At 42.8% G+C, this 22,514-nt stretch overlaps 1 protein-coding gene across 1 annotated transcript in view; it reads left to right on the top strand.

Moving 5' to 3' along the window:
* The window catches only part of LOC306918588 (uncharacterized protein), a gene marked incomplete at both ends in the record, with an annotated part of 42,312 nt that overhangs the window by 16,792 nt on the left and 3,006 nt on the right, over nt 1–22,514 (top strand). Inside the window, 12 exons of the mRNA XM_079531480.1 lie at nt 792–875; nt 1,332–1,394; nt 1,910–1,993; nt 2,703–2,786; nt 3,010–3,084; nt 13,771–13,854; nt 14,054–14,116; nt 17,660–17,722; nt 18,236–18,319; nt 19,029–19,112; nt 19,336–19,410; nt 20,789–20,872. Of these exons, the coding sequence (XP_079387606.1) occupies nt 792–875; nt 1,332–1,394; nt 1,910–1,993; nt 2,703–2,786; nt 3,010–3,084; nt 13,771–13,854; nt 14,054–14,116; nt 17,660–17,722; nt 18,236–18,319; nt 19,029–19,112; nt 19,336–19,410; nt 20,789–20,872 (927 nt within the window). The remainder of the gene's footprint in view (nt 1–791; nt 876–1,331; nt 1,395–1,909; nt 1,994–2,702; nt 2,787–3,009; nt 3,085–13,770; nt 13,855–14,053; nt 14,117–17,659; nt 17,723–18,235; nt 18,320–19,028; nt 19,113–19,335; nt 19,411–20,788; nt 20,873–22,514) is intronic.

Here is a 22,514-nt window from a genome sequence, read left to right on the forward strand (position 1 = left end):
GTCTGGGGTGAAACACCGAAGCCAGAGTAGATAAACTACCCCAGAAGTGTTTTAAATGTCTGGGGTGAAACACCGAAGCCAGAGTAGATAAACTACCCCAGAAGTGTTTTAAATGTCTGGGGTGAAACACCGAAGCCAGAGTAGATAAACTACCCCAGAAGTGTTTTAAATGTCTGGGGTGAAACACCGAAGCCAGAGTAGATAAACTACCCCAGAAGTGTTTTAAATGTCTGGGGTGAAACACCGAAGCCAGAGTAGATAAACTACCCCAGAAGTGTTTTAAATGTCTGGGGTGAAACACCGAAGCCAGAGTAGATAAACTACCCCAGAAGTGTTTTAAATGTCTGGGGTGAAACACCGAAGCCAGAGTAGATAAACTACCCCAGAAGTGTTTTAAATGTCTGGGGTGAAACACCGAAGCCAGAGTAGATAAACTGCCCCAGAAGTGTTTTAAATGTCTGGGGTGAAACACCGAAGCCAGAGTAGATAAACTGCCCCAGAAGTGTTTTAACACCTAACCATACTGGATGGGTCAAAATGACCCTTTAGTGTAAAATAAATAGTTTAACTATGAAATTAAAATACCATAAAAATAAAGACCTTTCTTCACAGGCGGATTGTATTAGAATACATGATCTTCAGGATAAATTCAGGGTCAACAGAAATCTCTCCCTCAACCACATTTTATTAATAGAATTCAGACACATTATTTAACTATAAGCACTACTGGTGTTTTAATCAAACTGCATTAATTAATGAGTGATTTAATGTTGATATTGTTATGATTTCAGCCAACCTTGCTCAGCTGTCCAGCGTAGAAATGAGGCTGAATCTCAGCGAGAGTCGAGTGGAGCAACTGGCCGATAAGAATGAAGGTAAATAACTTCACATTTATCAAATATGTTATGTAACATAACAGTAATTCAAATGCCATAAAACAGTGGTTTTCAACTATTTTCATATCAAGGCCCATTATTTATTCATCATTTGAGCCAAGGACCATTTGATGACATTTAGCTTAAATTAAGTAACAAAGATGTTTAACAACTTAGTGTAACTCTTGAGAGCGTACAATGAAACCAAATGGACCCGTAAGGGTCCATTTGGTTTCATGTTACGCTCTCAAGAGTTAAAGATCTAATAAGGGTCCATTTGGTTACTACCTCTGCATCATTTAGCTGCGGCCAGGGGATCACCTGGAACCCCTCAAGGACCCCTGGTTGAAAACCACTGCGATAAAACATTAAACTGTATTAAAAAGGCAGATTGAATTAAAATCAGTACATGATCTCCAGGATAAATTCAGTTTGTTCTGTTTGTTCTGTTTTCAGCTAAACGGACAGCCATGGAAGCCCGGCTGGCTGCAAGTGAAGGAGTGAATCGACAGAATGCAGGTTTATAACTTCACATTGTTCTAATGAATATTGACCAGACACCATGCATTATTATAACTAGTTTATAACTAGTTTATAACTAGTTTTTAACTAGCTTAACTAGTTTATAACTAGTTAAGCTAGTTTATAACTAGTTATACGTGCACTATTATAACTAGGGTTGTCCCGACCGGATCGGGGCCGATCACATCATTTTCAAATGATCGGAATTGGATCGGGACAACCCTAGCATTAATATTACATCCATATCATGATATTAGACTGGATATTGTATGTGATTTAAGACAGGGATTCTCTAGGGACCCCCTCTGGGGACCCCCTCTGGGCACCCCCTCTGGGGACCCCCCCTCTAGGGACCCCCCCTCTAGGGACCCCCCCCTCTGGGAACCCCCTCTGGGGACTGAAAAGCAAATGATAGAAATAAAGTCATTGGGTGTACTATAAGCACTACTGGTGTTTTAATCAAACTGCATTAATTAATGATAGATTTAATGTTGATATTGTGATTATTTCAGCCAACCTTGCTCAGCTGTCCAGCGTAGAAATGAGGCTGAATCTCAGCGAGAGTCGAGTGGAGCAACTGGCCGATAAGAATGAAGGTAAATAACTTCACATTTAGCAAATATGTTATGTAACATAACAGTAATTAAAATGCCATAAAAAAGTGGTTTTCAACTATTTTCATATCAAGGCCCATTATTTATTCAGCATTTGAGCCACGGACCATTTGATGACATTTAGCTTAAATTAAGTAACAAAGATGTTTAACAACTTAGTGTAACTCTTGAGAGCGTACAATGAAACCAAATGGACCCGTAAGGGTCCATTTGGTTTCATGTTACGCTCTCAAGAGTTAAAGATCTAATAAGGGTCCATTTGGTTACTACCTCTGCATCATTTAGCTGCGGCCAGGGGACCACCTGGAACCCCTCAAGGATACCTGGTTGAAAACCACTGCCATAAAACATTAAACTGTATTAAAAAGGCAGATTGAATTAAAATCAGTACATGATCTCCAGGATAAATTCAGGGTCAAAATAAATCTGTCCTTCAACCATATTGGATTCATAGAATTCAAACGCTGAGGTTTAAAACATCACATTAACACGTTAACTGCCCAGGACGGCAGTTCCGTCTTTTGAAGCTTAACTATTGTAATATATTTGATTCGTATAATTCAAAAGCTACGGTTGTAAAAATCATATTTTAATGTCGAATCAGATTAACTATAATCACTAGTGGTGTTTTAATCAAACTGCATACATTAAATTAATGATAGATTTAATGTTGATATTGTTATGATTTCAGCCAACCTTGCTCAGCTGTCCAGCGTAGAAATAAGGATGAATCTCAGCGAGAGTCGAGTGGAGCAACTGGCCGATAAGAATGAAGGTAAATAACTCTGATTATTTACATTCAATGGTTTTTCTTAATTTTTGTATTAATCATTCAATGTTAAGAAATATTGAAAACTATCTGTGACTGAAATACATCACCGGGAAAGTAAACGTTAGAAATAAAGTCATTTCATGACTTTACTATAATCACTAGTGGTGTTTTAATCAAACTGCATTAATTAATGAGAGATTTAATGTTAATATTGTGATGATTTCAGCTCAGCTGTCCGGCGTAGAAATGAGGGCTAATCTAAGTGAGAGTCGACTGGAGCAACTGGCGAAAAAGAATGAAGGTAATTAACTTCATATTTAGCAAACATTTTACGTACTATAATAAATACTATGTGAGTGTGTGTGTGTGTGTGTGTGTGTGTGTGTGTGTGTGTGTGTGTGTGTGTGTGTGTGTGTGTGTGTGTGTGTGTGTGTGAGTGAAAATTCACAGCCCACTCATGCATTAAAAGTACAATATCAGTCACCAGAAGCAGACGTGTGTTTTCAATTAGTCTAACATGGTTAAAATGGATTTTCAAGTCACAATAGGTTCACATAGGATGTCGTAAGACATGAATTTGCAACATAAAATGTCTGGGGTGAAACACCTAAGCCAGAGTAGATAAACTACCCCAGAAGTGTTTTAAATGTCTGGGGTGAAACACCGAAGCCAGTGTAGATAAACTACCCCAGAAGTGTTTTAAATGTCTGGGGTGAAACACCGAAGCCAGAGTAGATAAACTACCCCAGAAGTGTTTTAAATGTCTGGGGTGAAACACCGAAGCCAGAGTAGATAAACTACCCCAGAAGTGTTTTAAATGTCTGGGGTGAAACACCGAAGCCAGAGTAGATAAACTGCCCCAGAAGTGTTTTAAATGTCTGGGGTGAAACACCGAAGCCAGAGTAGATAAACTACCCCAGAAGTGTTTTAAATGTCTGGGGTGAAACACCGAAGCCAGAGTAGATAAACTACCCCAGACGTGTTTTAAATGTCTGGGGTGAAACACCGAAGTCAGAGTAGATAAACTACCCCAGAAGTGTTTTAAATGTCTGGGGTGAAACACCGAAGCCAGAGTAGATAAACTACCCCAGAAGTGTTTTAAATGTCTGGGGTGAAACACCGAAGCCAGAGTAGATAAACTACCCCAGAAGTGTTTTAAATGTCTGGGGTGAAACACCGAAGCCAGAGTAGATAAACTACCCCAGAAGTGTTTTAAATGTCTGGGGTGAAACACCGAAGCCAGAGTAGATAAACTACCCCAGAAGTGTTTTAAATGTCTGGGGTGAAACACCGAAGCCAGAGTAGATAAACTACCCCTGAAGTGTTTTAAATGTCTGGGGTGAAACACCGAAGCCAGAGTAGATAAACTGCCCCAGAAGTGTTTTAACACCTAACCATACTGGCTGGGTCAAATTGACCCTTTAGTGTAAAATAAATAGTTTAACTATGAAATTAAAATACCATAACAAAAAAAGACCTTTCTTCACAGGCGGATTGTATTAGAATACATGATCTTCAGGATAAATTCAGGGTCAACAGAAATCTCTCCCTCAACCACATTTGATTAATAGAATTCAGAAACATTATTTAACTATATAAGCACTACATGGTGTTTTAATCAAACTGCATTAATTAATGAGTGATTTAATGTTAATATTGTTATGATTTCAGCCAACCTTGCTCAGCTGTCCAGTGTAGAAATGAGGCTGAATCAAAGTGTGAGTCGAGTGGAGCAACTGGCCAGAGAGAATGCAGGTAATTACCTTCACATTTAGAAAAATCACACCAGTGTGAACTGAGTGGTGCAAATCCCCCCCCCTCTCAGTCTCTCTCTCTCTCTCTCTCTCTCATTAGCAGGCAACATGCAGCACGATCTCTCTCTCCGTTTCTGGCACAACAGCGCCACTTTTGGTACTCATTGGTACTGGTCGTTGGAGTGGTTGCACTCAAAAATTTTATGTACCTACAATGAATACTGCGTGCGTGCGTGCGTGCGTGCGTGCGTGCCTGCCTGCCTGCCTGCCTGCCTGCGTGCCTGCCTGCCTACGTGCGTGCGTGCGTGCGTGCGAGCGACTCGAGCGAGTGACAAGAGAGAGCGAGAGAATGCAGGGCCAGCTCATGCATTGGTGGCCGGGTTTCCAAAAGGGATTTTAGGTGGTGCGTAGCTTGCGCACATGCCCCCATTGACCCCTAAGGCTGCACGTAGCAGCAAACCCGTTTCCCGAAAGTCTTCACTGGCTACGCAGTGCGCAGCCGGTTTGGCGTTATGTGTGACCTAACTGTCGTCGGGAAACACCACTTGCGTAGATTCTCTAGAGGACAGCCTCATGTGTCTCCTTCACTGGCTTAAAAAACAGCACGTTTGTCATTTACTGTTTTCATTTATTTTTAATAATTCTTTTTGATTTTGTGAGGAGCAGCTGCAGCTGGAGGGCTTCAGCAGCTCCAGCTGGGAGAACACTGAGTCTATCACTGATATCATACACGTATGATAAGAGCGTTGCCAAAAGTAGGCATATGTGTGTGTGTTCCGGCCCCGGTCCCCAAAAGTAGGCATGTGTGTGTGTGTGTGTGTGTGTGTGTGTGTGTGTGTGTGTGTGTGTGTGTGTGTGTGTGTGTGTGTGTGTGTGTGTGTGTGTGTTGTACATGGACATTTGCTTCACATCCAAACTCATGAAATATCAGCCCTTGGTAGAGTGTATCAAGTCACTTGGCTATGACTGCCAATTCATTGTGCTTGTGTTTGGAAGTCTGGGGCATGTCCACAGACTTGTGCTCCGTGGATTGCAACTTGGGGGACTGCAGAAGATCGCTGCAAAAAGACTGGCCAAATATTGCTCAGTCTCTGTAGTGATCGGCAGCCTCTCTATATGGAAGAGGCGATGCTTTGTCTATCCTTGAGTGGACTACTACATTCTCATATACTGTTGACTGGTGCTAGACTATAATCATTACATTTTTTCATATTACTGTGAGTTAATCATACTGCATATAGTGTCTGGTTATGCCTTCGTTTGAAACCCTCCTCAAAAATGTTTGGATCTGTTATGCTACTGTTTGTTGTAGATCCAAATAAAAGTACTCAAATGTGTTCCGGCCCCGGTCCCCAAAAGTAGGCATGTGTGTGTGTGTGTGTGTGTGTGTGTTCCGGCCCCGGTCCCCAAAAGTAGGCATGTGTGTGTGTGTGTGTGTGTGTGTGTGTGTGTGTGTGTGTGTGTGTTCCGGCCCCGGTCCCCAAAAGTAGGCATGTGTGTGTGTGTGTGTGTGTGTGTGTGTGTGTGTGTGTGTGTGTGTGTGTCAATTTAACAAAGGTGCAGACGATCAGAAATCAGCAGAGAGTGAGTGATGTTTGCACTACTCTATGCCGAATTGAAGTGGACTCGGTCCCAGACTTTTTTTTCTCCCTGGAAATAAAAATGTCTGGGTTTCCGAGGCTAACATTATACCTGCTACATGTTTAAGCATTTATTTCATATTTACATGTCGATTTCATTTATTTATTTCCGAACAATATAAACAAGAAAAGACAAAGTAAATATTAAAAACAAAAAAGAAGCGTCCAAAAATAATAATAATAATGATCTTTCATAATCCTTAACTTATGTTTATGTTCGAAAAAGGAGTAGGAAGAAGTTTATTGAAAAACGTATCGAGTCCTACCCCTTCTTTGTGTATCTCAATACATCAAAACTTATATTCAGGTTGATTTTTTTTTCTTTGTTTACACACTCACAGTATAATAACAAAATGGAAATACAAAAAAAAACAAAAAAACAATCAAGTCTATATAAGATAATACAACTAAATATATAATTACAATGTATAATAACAATAATCATTATTATTAATAATTATGGTAATGACAATAACTATTGTATATAATAAGATCAGCACTTTGAATTGCTATTAACTCATTTTGGATAAAATATAAATAAACATTCAGTTTTTCTCCTCTGGTGAAAAGCTGGAGGTTGCACGATGGCAGCTCTCAGTCAAATCTGGTCACACTTTTCAACCACCATTTTTTTCTACTCATAGGAGACATTGTTTTTAAACAAGATTATATATATATATATATATATGTTTATTTAGATTTTTAGTATTGTGAGAACGATGGGTTCCATTTTCACATTTTTTTTCTCCTAAATATATTTATATTTTCATGTGCCCGAGTCCCATGGTGGGAGTTCTGCTCTAGTTTTGGTGAAATATTAAGTAGTTCCGGTCATTTTGTGGGGGGCACTGGGGCCGCAGTAAAAGTACATGGCCCGGCCCGAAGCCCGACATATTTGTATTTATTATTTCTAGCATGCGCGCTGCCGGTGGCTTTATTGGTGCCTGGACGCAGCAGCAGCTGCCACTCACTCACAGCTGCACTAATGTGGCGTTCTGATAAACCCACATTACGGACAAGAAGTCAATAACAGACAGACATCACACTAAAAAGTAGCCTACTTAATTATAGTTGTATACAGTAACTGCTGCACGTGCACTGTCTGTCAATCAGCGCAACGCGTTGTGAGCTTGTAGATCGGCCATTCGCGGACTCACGCTGCATTATAAAACCCAGACCCACAATAATAAGAACACTTACGTTATGTATCTGCAGTTTCTGCACAAATCCAACTTTGTTTAGTGTGGTAATAATAATAATAATGCTCCCGCAGTATTTAAATAGTTTTTATTGCGGACTGCGGAGCTCCTGAGACGTCAGTTCAGTTCAGTCAGAGGAGAGCCTAGAGCGGTAGCCTATACTCGGTGTGTGTGTTTGTGTGTGTGTGTGTGTGTGTGTGTGTGTGTGTGTGTGTGGTTGTGTGTGTGTGTGTGTGTGTGTGTGTGTGTGTGTGTGTGTGTGTGTGTGTGTGTGTGTGTGTGTGTGTGTGTGTGTGTGTGTGTGCGCAATATGGTGGATATTTATGACATGTATAGATATGGTGAAATGTATGACATGTATAGATATGGTGATATTTATGACATGTAGACCTATAGATATGGTGGATATTTATGAAATGAGTGAGTGAGTTTGTTTTCTACGTTTGTTTGACATGATGTGATTTTTTTGTATATTTTCCAGAAAAGGACAACAAATGTAATTCCAGTAAGAATGAGGTGGAAGCACCAGGAGGAAGTTCTGTGAATGCAGGTGAGAATGTCAATGTTTTAATTATTATTCGGTAACACTTGCTATGCATCCCATGTTTAAAACGCATTTAACTTATAAGACATTATAATCTTCTCATAAACATGTATAATTATATTTATAGGCACTGATAAATAATCATTATACTTTATAGGCTTAATCATAACACATTATAAACTGTATTATAATGACTTATCATATCATAACTTGCTATGTATTCCATGTTTATAACATTAGCATTATTATTATTTCTCAAACATTCATAATACATTATTATAGATGTTAAATTATTAAAACAAAGTTCATGTTTATAAAAAATAAACACATTATAAAGATAATTTGGGATCCCTAGCAAGTGTTACCAAATTCATCTTTAGGGCCCCAAATCACACCTTAGAAAGCACGTGTGTCGATTTCACTCATTTTCTATTTATTTTTTAGGTTTAATGTTTGTCTTTAGTTCAAAGTTTGTTTAATAAACGCCATTGACAATGAAGGGAAACTTTACGCCAGAATGTGCCTCACTTGTGCTGCACTCCCCACCCCCCGTGTCGTTCTTTTTGTTTTCCACACACAAAGAGCCAATAACACTCGTCTTTTCATTGAGTCACAACTTGCTCAAATCTAGCCCATTTTTTAAATTTCATTTGCTATGTAAACTACGAAATTAGGGCTTTCATTTGGTATATAGATCGTGCGTGTAGATCCTCTCTACAGAACGGTATGAAGCGAAAAAGAAAGTTCGGCAAGTCGGATTAAACCATTTGCTGCGCTGGTGATGAACTGAAGAGCAAATGGAATCGCGCACGCGGCACAAGCCGCACAATGGCTGGCAGGCTGGCACAAATAACTTCTTTGACTATACAATTATATAAACACAATGGACACAATTAAGGAAGTGGCAGGCACTCACTTTATAGGAAAATAACAAAGAGATGCAATATGAATATTGGAGAGATGAGGCAGCCTGACTAGTCTGTGCCTGGACATCTCCATTGAAGCGCGCGGTGGCCGCTCTTTACCAAACTAATTCGGTACGGCTTACGGGTGCTTTTAAATGCCACTATCGGCCTGGGCCATGGCTCAGTGGTCCAGGCACCTTGGCTGGTAATCCAGTCTGGCAGTGTGCTGCGGGTTCGACTCCCGATCCCGACAGCCTTTACTGCATGTCTTCCCCCCATCTCTCTCCCCATTTCCTGTCAGCCTACTGTCTGTCCCTCCATAAAAAATATAAAATAAAGGCGAAAGCCACAAAAAAAACATTTAAATGCCACTATCGCTTTCCCAAATGTATGTGACCAAAATAGCAATTTAGGGGAAAGCGTGCCAACACGCCCATGACCACACCTCTAGGCGCAAATACCGGTGTCAGCCAAAAAGATAGCGGGTGATGCTGGACGAAAATACCATTAAGGGACAGAGAAAGCTCCTATATTCGTAATGTTCGGGCAGCGGCTGAATTGCGGGCCGCGCTGCGGGTAAAGTCGGAGACAAAATTGGAGCCCTTTGTTTTACATCACCATTACATCACCTCATCAACATGAGTTAGATTTTAATATATTAGCGCCCCTCACTTCACACTGGTGTGATTTAGTATTTATTTTTGTATTATTATTTCCCTCCCCTCCGTATCGAAGTATTGGACAGTATTAAGATAAGTTGATATTCCCAAATCAAATCACACCTTAGAAAGCATGATATTTCAAACACAGTGTCCCTAGTCAAAAAAAGTGTTTTTTGACTAGGGAGTCATATTTTGTCATAATTTCACTCCCTCCTTATCTAGACTAATTATTGGACAGTATTAGGATGTTGATATTCATTGTGTTCATCCTTTAGAGCCCCAAATCACCTAGAAAGCATGAGTGTCTATTTCAAACACAAAGTGCTTTTTACCCTAGAAAGCACTAGCAGCGTCCATTTAAAACACAGAGGTTGTTTGACAGCAAACTGTCATAATTTCTCCGCCCTCCCTATCTAAATAATATTGGACAGTAGGCTATTAGGATGTTGATATTCATTTTGTATTCATCCTTAGGGCCCCAAATCACTAGGGGGTTTTCATGATTCTGAATCCATTCCAAGCATTAGTTTTGCACGAAAAACACTCCTTGGGCTAAAAACGGCCATAGCCGTCATCACAAATGTGATGAGGTCAGGCAGCACATTTGGGCAAGTGGCTATGGCCTAATTCAGCCCAAGGAGTGTTTTTGTGCAAAAATAATGCTCTTCATCATAACTTCCAGGTATGATGAAGATGTCACACGCTTACAGATAGATGTGTTTTTAAATGAAACTATTTAGTATTTATGATTGACTGAATGTTATGCTCTTGTGTTTTCAGCCCTCCTTGCTAAACTGACAGCCATGGAAACCAGGCTGGCTGCAAGTGAGAAGTTGAACCAACAGAATGCAGGTTTATAACTTCACGTTGTTTTAATTCAGGGGAGATGGAGAGGGACACTACACAGCTGCACCTCAAAACATTACAATATTCATTCAGGGGAGATGGAGAGGGACACTACACAGCTGCACCTCAAAACATTACAATATTCATTCAGGGGAGATGGAGAGGGACACTACACAGCTGCACCTCAAAACATTACAATATTCATTCAGGGGAGATGGAGAGGGACACTACACAGCTGCACCTCAAAACATTACAATATTAATTTTGTTAAATGTATTTATTATTTTCTTCCATAATATAATAAAAACAAGTAAAACTTTCATATATTATAGATTCATTGTGCATAAAGTGAAATATTTAAACCTTTGTTTTGATTTAATCTTGATGATTCTGGCATACAGCTCAAAATATTAGAATATGTTATGAGAAAAAACATTTAAAATACAGAAATGTCGACAATCTGAAAAGTATATTTATTTATGCACTCAATACGTGGTCTGAGCTACACATTATTTCATAAATGGGGCGTGGCATGGAGGTGATAGCATGGAGGTGATCAGCCTGTGGCACTGTTGAGGTGTTATGGAAGCCCAGGTTTGCTTTGATAACAGCTTTAAACTCATTTGTATTGTTGAATCTAGTGTCTCACACCTTCCTCTTGACAATACAATATACATTCTTTGTGGGGTTCAGGTCAGGCCAGTTGGCTGGTTAGTTAAGCACAGTAATACCATGGTCAGTACACCAGTTAATAGTAGTTTTGGCTCTGAGGGCAGGTGCCAAATCGAGCTGGAAAGTAAAATCAGCATCTCCATGAAGCTTGTTAACATACTGAAGCACAATGTAGGCCTACTCTAAAAGCTCCTGGTAGATGGCTGTGTTGACCTGGAGTAACGTTTTCACTGTCAGTGGACCAACACCATGCACATAACATGGCCCCAAATCACCACTGTTTCATAGATAGAACACAATCATTTCCTTTTCCTGCCCACAAAGCCAAAACTACATGTCATTGCTGCACTGACCATGGTATTACTGTGCTTAAAGGCTAGTGAAAGGCACAGTCGGTAGTGCTGTCGCCTCACAGCTAGAAGGTCCTGGGTTCGATTCACACTGGAGGCGCTGGGGGCGTGTTCTCTCCTCCACGTCATCAGTGTCCATACCCGAGGTGGGGCTGGCAAATGGCCTTTCTGTGTGGAGTTTGCATGTTTCCTAGGGGACACGGCCCTAGGGTAGGTACCCTCACATGTTCTCCCCGTGTTCCCGGTAGGGCACAGGGGGCCACACATTGAAAGTAAATTTATCCACAAAACTAACGTCATTTGTATTGTTGACCTATTTCTAAAATATTAGTGCAACTTTCGTTCATTTTTTACTGTGTCCATATCACTACGCCCAAAAAAGTTGTTCCATAGAGGGGTCAGTTGAACGAAAGTTGCGCTAATATTTTAGAAATAGGTCAACAATACAAATGACGTTAGTTTTGTGAATTAATTTACTTTTACTGCGTGGCCCCAGTGCCCCCCACAAAATGACCGGAACTACTTAATATTCACCAAAACCAGAGCAGAACTTCCACCACGGGACTCGGGCAATCAATTAATACAGTTGCAACCACTATATTAATGGAAAGTATTTCATACAGCTTAAGTAAAAACAATCTGAACTATCCCTTTAAATACAAAAACATTGGATCTGAACTATCCCTTTAAATACAAAAACATTGGATATTAAAAAGACAATAACAATGTAATACTACTCATTGAGCTATTAATTTAGACTAATTAAAGCAGGTCGTGTTTTTTGGAATCCTGAAATCTATAATATATCAGTATTCTGATATTAACCTGAGGGCCGCATTAAGTGAAGGTGGGGCCCACATGTGGTAGCCTGGCTAATAAGCCAGACTAATATCACACAACACTGTCGCGGTATATCAGTCTGGGCTGGCTCCACTTGGATTTCATTTCCCGGGGAACATTTTCTCTTCGACGCAATTGGTCAGAGCTACTGTCAGTCAAAGGTCTCAAGCATTGAACGTCACTGTACCAAAGCCCGCCTATATTGCATACCGTGTCCCGATTGGTCCGACCTGTTCTCTGCTGTAGGAAAGAGGCGTGCTACTGAGCCTCGCCAGACCGTAATCCGCTGGTAGGCAACTTTTTTTTGCCAACGGCTGATTCGGTCTGGTTTATTAACCAGGCTACACATGTGGCCCCCGGGCCGCCAGTTGATATTAACCTGCGGGCCGCATTAAGTGAAGGTGGGGGCCGATCACATCATTTTCAAATGATCGGAATCGGATCGGAAGCTAAAAAACGTGATCGGAACAACCCTAGCATTACTATTACATCCATATCATGATATTAGACTGGATATTGTATGTGATTTAAGACAGGGATTCTCAACAGTTTTGGCTAGAGACCCCATCTAGTGACCCCCTCTGGGGACGCCCTCTGGGAACCCCCTCTGGGCACTCCCTCTGGGCACTCCCTCTAGGGACCCCTCTAGGGACCCCTCTGGGCACCCCTCTAGGGACCCCTCTGGGCACCCCCTCTAGGGACCCCCTCTGGGGGACCCCCTCTGGGGACCCCCTCTGGGGACCCCCTCTGGGCACCCCCTCTGGGGACCCCCTCTGGGCAACCCCTCTGGGGACCCCCTCTGGGCACCCCCTCTGGGCACCCCCTCTAGGGACCCTCTCTGGGCACCCCCTCTGGGCACCCCCTCTGGGGACCCCCTCTGGGCACCCCCTCTGGGGACCCCCTCTGGGAACCCCCTCTGGGCACCCCCTCTGGGGACCCCCTCTAGGGACCCCCTCTGGGGACTGAAAAGCAAATGATAGAAATAAAGTCATTGGGTGTACTATAATCACTAGTGGTCCCTAGAGGGGGTGCCCACCCCCTCTAGGGACCCCCTCTGGGCACCCCCTCTAGGGACCCCCTCTGGGCACCCCCTCTAGATACCCTCTCTGGGCACCCCCTCAAGGGACCCCCTCTGGGCACCCCCTCTAGGGACCCCCTCTGGGCACCCCCTCTAGGGACCCCCTCTGGGCACCCCCTCTAGGGACCCCTCTGGGCACCCCCTCTAGGGACCCCTCTGGGCACCCCCTCTGGGCACCCCCTCTGGGCACCCCCTCTAGGGACCCCTCTGGGAACCCCCTCTAGGGACCCCTCTGGGCACCCCCTCTGGGCACCCCATCTGGGCACCCCCTCTAGGGACCCCCTCTGGGAACCCCCTCTGGGAACCCCCTCTGGGGACCCCCTCTGGGAACCCCCTCTGGGCACCCCCTCTGGGGACCCCCTCTAGGGACCCCCTCTGGGGACTGAAAAGCAAATGATAGAAATAAAGTCATTGGGTGTACTATAATCACTAGTGGTGTTTTAATCAAACTGCATTAATTAATGATAGATTTAATGTTGATATTGTGATTATTTCAGCCAACCTTGCTCAGCTGTCCAGCGTAGAAATGAGGCTGAATCTCAGCGAGAGTCGAGTGGAGCAACTGGCCGATAAGAATGAAGGTAAATAACTTCACATTTAGCAAATATGTTATGTAACATAACTAATTAAAATGCCATAAAACAGTGGTTTTCAACTATTTTCATATCAAGGCCCATTATTTATTCAGCATTTGAGCCACGGACCATTTGATGACATTTAGCTTAAATTAAGTAACAAAGATGTTTAACAACTTAGTGTAACTTGTTGTTCTGTTTTCAGCTACACGGACAGCCATGGAAGCCCGGCTGGCTGCAAGTGAAGAAGTGAATCGACAGAATGCAGGTTTATAACTTCACATTGTTCTAATGAATATTGACCAGACACCATGCACTATTATAACTAGTTTATAACTAGTTTATAACTAGTTTAACTAGTTTATAACTAGTTAAGCTAGTTTATAACTAGTTATACGTGCACTATTATAACTAGGGTTGTCCCGACCGGATCGAGGCCGATCACATCATTTTCAAATGATCGGAATCGGATCGGGAGCTAAAAAACGTGATCGGAACAACCCTAGCATTAATATTACATCCATATCATGATATTAGACTGGATATTGTATGTGATTTAAGACAGGGATTCTCAACGGTTTTGGCGAGAGACCCCCTCTGGGGACCCCCTCTGGGGACCCCCTCTGGGCACCCCCTCTGGGCACTCCCTCTAGGGACCCCTCTAGGGACCCCCTCTAGGGACCCCTCTAGGGACCCCCTCTAGGGACCCCCTCTGGGCACCCCCTCTGGGCACCCCCTCTGGGGACCCCCTCTGGGGACCCCCTCTGGGAACCCCCTCTGGGAACCCCCTCTAGGGACCCCCTCTGGGCACCCCCTCTGGGAACCCCCTCCAGGGAACCCCTCTGGGCACCCCCTCTGGGCACCCCCTCCAGGGAACCCCCTCTGGGCACCCCCTCTGGGCACCCCCTCCAGGGAACCCCCTCTGGGGACCCCCTCTGGGAACCCCCTCTAGGCACCCCCTCCAGGGAACCCCCTCTGGGGACCCCCTCTGGGCACCCCCTCTGGGCACCCCCTCTAGGGACCCCCTCTGGGAACCCCCTCTGGGAAACCCCTCTAGGGACCCCCTCTGGGAACCCCCTCTGGGAACCCACTCTGGGAAACCCCTCTAGGGACCCCCTCTGGGAACCCCCTCTGGGCACCCCCTCTGGGGACCCCCTCTGGACACCCCCTCTGGGGACCCCCCCCTCTAGGGACCCCCCCTCTAGGGACCCCCCCCTCTGGGGACCCCCTCTGGGGACTGAAAAGCAAATGATAGAAATAAAGTCATTGGGTGTACTATAATCACTAGTGGTGTTTTAATCAAACTGCATTAATTAATGATAGATTTAATGTTGATATTGTGATTATTTCAGCCAACCTTGCTCAGCTGTCCAGCGTAGAAATGAGGCTGAATCTCAGCGAGAGTCGAGTGGAGCAACTGGCCGATAAGAATGAAGGTAATTAACTTCATATTTAGCAAACATTTTACGTACTATAATAAGTATATGTGAGTGTATGTGCATGCATGAGTGTGTGTGTGTGTGTGTGTGTGTGTGTGTGTGTGTGTGTGTGTGTGTGTGTGTGTGTGTGTGTGTGTGTGTGTGTGTGTGTGTGTGTGTGTGTGTGTGTGAAAATGCACAGCCCACTCATGCATTAAAAGTACAATATCAGTCACCAGAAGCAGACGTGTGTTTTCAATTAGTCTAACATGGTTAAAATGGATTTTCAAGTCACAATAGGTTCACATAGGATGTCGTAAGACATGAATTTGCAACATAAAATGCCTGGGGTGAAACACCGAAGCCAGAGTAGAAAAACTACCCCAGAAGTGTTTTAAATGTCTGGGGTGAAACACCGAAGCCAGTGTAGATAAACTACCCCAGAAGTGTTTTAAATGTCTGGGGTGAAACACCGAAGCCAGAGTAGATAAACTACCCCAGAAGTGTTTTAAATGTCTGGGGTGAAACACCGAAGCCAGAGTAGATAAACTACCCCAGAAGTGTTTTAAATGTCTGGGGTGAAACACCGAAGCCAGAGTAGATAAACTGCCCCAGAAGTGTTTTAAATGTCTGGGGTGAAACACCGAAGCCAGAGTAGATAAACTACCCCAGAAGTGTTTTAAATGTCTGGGGTGAAACACCGAAGCCAGAGTAGATAAACTACCCCAGAAGTGTTTTAAATGTCTGGGGTGAAACACCGAAGCCAGAGTAGATAAACTACCCCAGAAGTGTTTTAAATGTCTGGGGTGAAACACCAAAGCAAAGATGGTTTATGTATGAAGATGGGCCAACTTCATTGGAGCCACTAGAGACGAAATGGTACACAAAGCCTACAAATGGTCTCCTAAATATAGAAGGCGTGGTTTGCTTCTCCCCGACCTCCACCCTCCCCCCCTGACAACAACACTGTTTCCACACTCAGTCTAGTAGGTGGCGGTAATGCACCATTTAGGTTTGCCGACCGCCATGAAACCCGATAGAAGAAGAAGACAACAACACTGACAAGTCATTTAACAAAGTACATTGAAAACAACTGACAAGGTGTACTTTTGAAATAGTCGTTTTAGTTTCTCGAAGTCCTCCAACCATATAAATTCATGATTTGGATCCATCTCATTAAAAAGTCTCTCCCTAATAGAGTTGTAGAATGGACAATAAAAATTTCCTTTAGATCACACAGACTACATAATCTATCCTCCTCAACCGTGCCTACATATCTGCCTGTCTCAATATGCAGACCAAGTATGCCAGCTCTAATTTGGGCACATAAGGATAATTTCTAATCGTTTTAAATATGTCCATTCATTTCACATTATAATATTCACATAGCCAGAGTAGATAAACTACCCCAGAAGTGTTTTAAATGTCTGGGGTGAAACACCGAAGCCAGAGTAGATAAACTACCCCAGAAGTGTTTTAAATGTCTGGGGTGAAACACCGAAGCCAGTGTAGATAAACTACCCCAGAAGTGTTTTAAATGTCTGGGGTGAAACACCGAAGCCAGAGTAGATAAACTACCCCAGAAGTGTTTTAACACCTAACCATACTGGCTGGGTCAAAATGACCCTTTAGTGTAAAATAAATAGTTTAACTATGAAATTAAAATACCATAAAAATAAAGACCTTTCTTCACAGGCGGATTGTATTAGAATACATGATCTTCAGGATAAATTCAGGGTCAACAGAAATCTCTCCCTCAACCACATTTGATTAATAGAATTCAGACACATTATTTAACTATAAGCACTACTGGTGTTTTAATCAAACTGCATTAATTAATGAGTGATTTAATGTTGATATTGTTATGATTTCAGCCAACCTTGCTCAGCTGTCCAGCGTAGAAATGAGGCTGAATCTCAGCGAGAGTCGAGTGGAGCAACTGGCCGATAAGAATGAAGCTAAATAACTTCACATTTATCAAATATGTTATGTAACATAACAGTAATTCAAATGCCATAAAACAGTGGTTTTCAACTATTTTCATATCAAGGCCCATTATTTATTCATCATTTGAGCCAAGGACCATTTGATGACATTTAGCTTAAATTAAGTAACAAAGATGTTTAACAACTTAGTGTAACTCTTGAGAGCGTACAATGAAACCAAATGGACCCGTAAGGAGTCTCAAGAGTTAAAGATCTAATAAGGGTCCATTTGGTTACTACCTCTGCATCATTTAGCTGCGGCCAGGGGATCACCTGGAACCCCTCAAGGACCCCTGGTTGAAAACCACTGCCATAAAACATTAAACTGTATTAAAAAGGCAGATTGAATTAAAATCAGTACATGATCTCCAGGATAAATTCAGTTTGTTCTGTTTGTTCTGTTTTCAGCTAAACGGACAGCCATGGAAGCCCGGCTGGCTGCAAGTGAAGGAGTGAATCGACAGAATGCAGGTTTATAACTTCACATTGTTCTAATGAATATTGACCAGACACCATGCATTATTATAACTAGTTTATAACTAGTTTATAACTAGTTTTTAACTAGCTTAACTAGTTTATAACTAGTTAAGCTAGTTTATAACTAGTTATACGTGCACTATTATAACTAGGGTTGTCCCGACCGGATCGGGGCCGATCACATCATTTTCAAATGATCGGAATTGGATCGGGACAACCCTAGCATTAATATTACATCCATATCATGATATTAGACTGGATATTGTATGTGATTTAAGACAGGGATTCTCTAGGGACCCCCTCTGGGGACCCCCTCTGGGCACCCCCTCTGGGGACCCCCCCTCTAGGGACCCCCCCCTCTGGGAACCCCCTCTGGGAACCCCCTCTGGGGACTGAAAAGCAAATGATAGAAATAAAGTCATTGGGTGTACTATAAGCACTACTGGTGTTTTAATCAAACTGCATTAATTAATGATAGATTTAATGTTGATATTGTGATTATTTCAGCCAACCTTGCTCAGCTGTCCAGCGTAGAAATGAGGCTGAATCTCAGCGAGAGTCGAGTGGAGCAACTGGCCGATAAGAATGAAGGTAAATAACTTCACATTTAGCAAATATGTTATGTAACATAACAGTAATTAAAATGCCATAAAAAAGTGGTTTTCAACTATTTTCATATCAAGGCCCATTATTTATTCAGCATTTGAGCCACGGACCATTTGATGACATTTAGCTTAAATTAAGTAACAAAGATGTTTAACAACTTAGTGTAACTCTTGAGAGCGTACAATGAAACCAAATGGACCCGTAAGGGTCCATTTGGTTTCATGTTACGCTCTCAAGAGTTAAAGATCTAATAAGGGTCCATTTGGTTACTACCTCTGCATCATTTAGCTGCGGCCAGGGGACCACCTGGAACCCCTCAAGGATACCTGGTTGAAAACCACTGCCATAAAACATTAAACTGTATTAAAAAGGCAGATTGAATTCAAATCAGTACATGATCTCCAGGATAAATTCAGGGTCAAAATAAATCTGTCCTTCAACCATATTGGATTCATAGAATTCAAACGCTGAGGTTTAAAACATCACATTAACACGTTAACTGCCCAGGACGGCAGTTCCGTCTTTTGAAGCTTAACTATTGTAATATATTTGATTCGTATAATTCAAAAGCTACGGTTGTAAAAATCATATTTTAATGTCGAATCAGATTAACTATAATCACTAGTGGTGTTTTAATCAAACTGCATACATTAAATTAATGATAGATTTAATGTTGATATTGTTATGATTTCAGCCAACCTTGCTCAGCTGTCCAGCGTAGAAATAAGGATGAATCTCAGCGAGAGTCGAGTGGAGCAACTGGCCGATAAGAATGAAGGTAAATAACTCTGATTATTTACATTCAATGGTTTTTCTTAATTTTTGTATTAATCATTCAATGTTAAGAAATATTGAAAACTATCTGTGACTGAAATACATCACCGGGAAAGTAAACGTTAGAAATAAAGTCATTTCATGACTTTACTATAATCACTAGTGGTGTTTTAATCAAACTGCATTAATTAATGAGAGATTTAATGTTAATATTGTGATGATTTCAGCTCAGCTGTCCGGCGTAGAAATGAGGGCTAATCTAAGTGAGAGTCGACTGGAGCAACTGGCGAAAAAGAATGAAGGTAATTAACTTCATATTTAGCAAACATTTTACGTACTATAATAAATACTATGTGAGTGTGTGTGTGTGTGTGTGTGTGTGTGTGTGTGTGTGTGTGTGTGTGTGTGTGTGTGTGTGTGTGTGTGTGTGTGTGTGTGTGTGTGAGTGAAAATTCACAGCCCACTCATGCATTAAAAGTACAATATCAGTCACCAGAAGCAGACGTGTGTTTTCAATTAGTCTAACATGGTTAAAATGGATTTTCAAGTCACAATAGGTTCACATAGGATGTCGTAAGACATGAATTTGCAACATAAAATGTCTGGGGTGAAACACCTAAGCCAGAGTAGATAAACTACCCCAGAAGTGTTTTAAATGTCTGGGGTGAAACACCGAAGCCAGTGTAGATAAACTACCCCAGAAGTGTTTTAAATGTCTGGGGTGAAACACCGAAGCCAGAGTAGATAAACTACCCCAGAAGTGTTTTAAATGTCTGGGGTGAAACACCGAAGCCAGAGTAGATAAACTACCCCAGAAGTGTTTTAAATGTCTGGGGTGAAACACCGAAGCCAGAGTAGATAAACTGCCCCAGAAGTGTTTTAAATGTCTGGGGTGAAACACCGAAGCCAGAGTAGATAAACTACCCCAGAAGTGTTTTAAATGTCTGGGGTGAAACACCGAAGCCAGAGTAGATAAACTACCCCAGACGTGTTTTAAATGTCTGGGGTGAAACACCGAAGTCAGAGTAGATAAACTACCCCAGAAGTGTTTTAAATGTCTGGGGTGAAACACCGAAGCCAGAGTAGATAAACTACCCCAGAAGTGTTTTAAATGTCTGGGGTGAAACACCGAAGCCAGAGTAGATAAACTACCCCAGAAGTGTTTTAAATGTCTGGGGTGAAACACCGAAGCCAGAGTAGATAAACTACCCCAGAAGTGTTTTAAATGTCTGGGGTGAAACACCGAAGCCAGAGTAGATAAACTACCCCAGAAGTGTTTTAAATGTCTGGGGTGAAACACCGAAGCCAGAGTAGATAAACTACCCCTGAAGTGTTTTAAATGTCTGGGGTGAAACACCGAAGCCAGAGTAGATAAACTGCCCCAGAAGTGTTTTAACACCTAACCATACTGGCTGGGTCAAATTGACCCTTTAGTGTAAAATAAATAGTTTAACTATGAAATTAAAATACCATAACAAAAAAAGACCTTTCTTCACAGGCGGATTGTATTAGAATACATGATCTTCAGGATAAATTCAGGGTCAACAGAAATCTCTCCCTCAACCACATTTGATTAATAGAATTCAGAAACATTATTTAACTATATAAGCACTACATGGTGTTTTAATCAAACTGCATTAATTAATGAGTGATTTAATGTTAATATTGTTATGATTTCAGCCAACCTTGCTCAGCTGTCCAGTGTAGAAATGAGGCTGAATCAAAGTGTGAGTCGAGTGGAGCAACTGGCCAGAGAGAATGCAGGTAATTACCTTCACATTTAGAAAAATCACACCAGTGTGAACTGAGTGGTGCAAATCCCCCCCCCTCTCAGTCTCTCTCTCTCTCTCTCTCTCTCATTAGCAGGCAACATGCAGCACGATCTCTCTCTCCGTTTCTGGCACAACAGCGCCACTTTTGGTACTCATTGGTACTGGTCGTTGGAGTGGTTGCACTCAAAAATTTTATGTACCTACAATGAATACTGCGTGCGTGCGTGCGTGCGTGCGTGCGTGCGTGCCTGCCTGCCTGCCTGCCTGCCTGCGTGCCTGCCTGCCTACGTGCGTGCGTGCGTGCGTGCGAGCGACTCGAGCGAGTGACAAGAGAGAGCGAGAGAATGCAGGGCCAGCTCATGCATTGGTGGCCGGGTTTCCAAAAGGGATTTTAGGTGGTGCGTAGCTTGCGCACATGCCCCCATTGACCCCTAAGGCTGCACGTAGCAGCAAACCCGTTTCCCGAAAGTCTTCACTGGCTACGCAGTGCGCAGCCGGTTTGGCGTTATGTGTGACCTAACTGTCGTCGGGAAACACCACTTGCGTAGATTCTCTAGAGGACAGCCTCATGTGTCTCCTTCACTGGCTTAAAAAACAGCACGTTTGTCATTTACTGTTTTCATTTATTTTTAATAATTCTTTTTGATTTTGTGAGGAGCAGCTGCAGCTGGAGGGCTTCAGCAGCTCCAGCTGGGAGAACACTGAGTCTATCACTGATATCATACACGTATGATAAGAGCGTTGCCAAAAGTAGGCATATGTGTGTGTGTTCCGGCCCCGGTCCCCAAAAGTAGGCATGTGTGTGTGTGTGTGTGTGTGTGTGTGTGTGTGTGTGTGTGTGTGTGTGTGTGTGTGTGTGTGTGTGTGTGTGTGTGTGTGTGTTGTACATGGACATTTGCTTCACATCCAAACTCATGAAATATCAGCCCTTGGTAGAGTGTATCAAGTCACTTGGCTATGACTGCCAATTCATTGTGCTTGTGTTTGGAAGTCTGGGGCATGTCCACAGACTTGTGCTCTGTGGATTGCAACTTGGGGGACTGCAGAAGATCGCTGCAAAAAGACTGGCCAAATATTGCTCAGTCTCTGTAGTGATCGGCAGCCTCTCTATATGGAAGAGGCGATGCTTTGTCTATCCTTGAGTGGACTACTACATTCTCATATACTGTTGACTGGTGCTAGACTATAATCATTACATTTTTTCATATTACTGTGAGTTAATCATACTGCATATAGTGTCTGGTTATGCCTTCGTTTGAAACCCTCCTCAAAAATGTTTGGATCTGTTATGCTACTGTTTGTTGTAGATCCAAATAAAAGTACTCAAATGTGTTCCGGCCCCGGTCCCCAAAAGTAGGCATGTGTGTGTGTGTGTGTGTGTGTGTTCCGGCCCCGGTCCCCAAAAGTAGGCATGTGTGTGTGTGTGTGTGTGTGTGTGTGTGTGTGTGTGTGTGTGTGTGTTCCGGCCCCGGTCCCCAAAAGTAGGCGGGTGTGTGTGTGTGTGTGTGTGTGTGTTCCGGCCCCGGTCCCCAAAAGTAGGCGGGTGTGTGTGTGTGTGTGTGTGTGCCTGCCTGCCTGCCTGCCCGCCCGCCCGCGTGCGTGCGTGCGTGCGTGCGTGCGTGCGTGCGTGCGTG

This window comes from Electrona antarctica (assembly GCF_951216825.1).
Source record: "Electrona antarctica genome assembly, contig: SUPER_2_unloc_1, whole genome shotgun sequence".
NCBI lineage: Eukaryota > Metazoa > Chordata > Actinopteri > Myctophiformes > Myctophidae > Electrona > Electrona antarctica.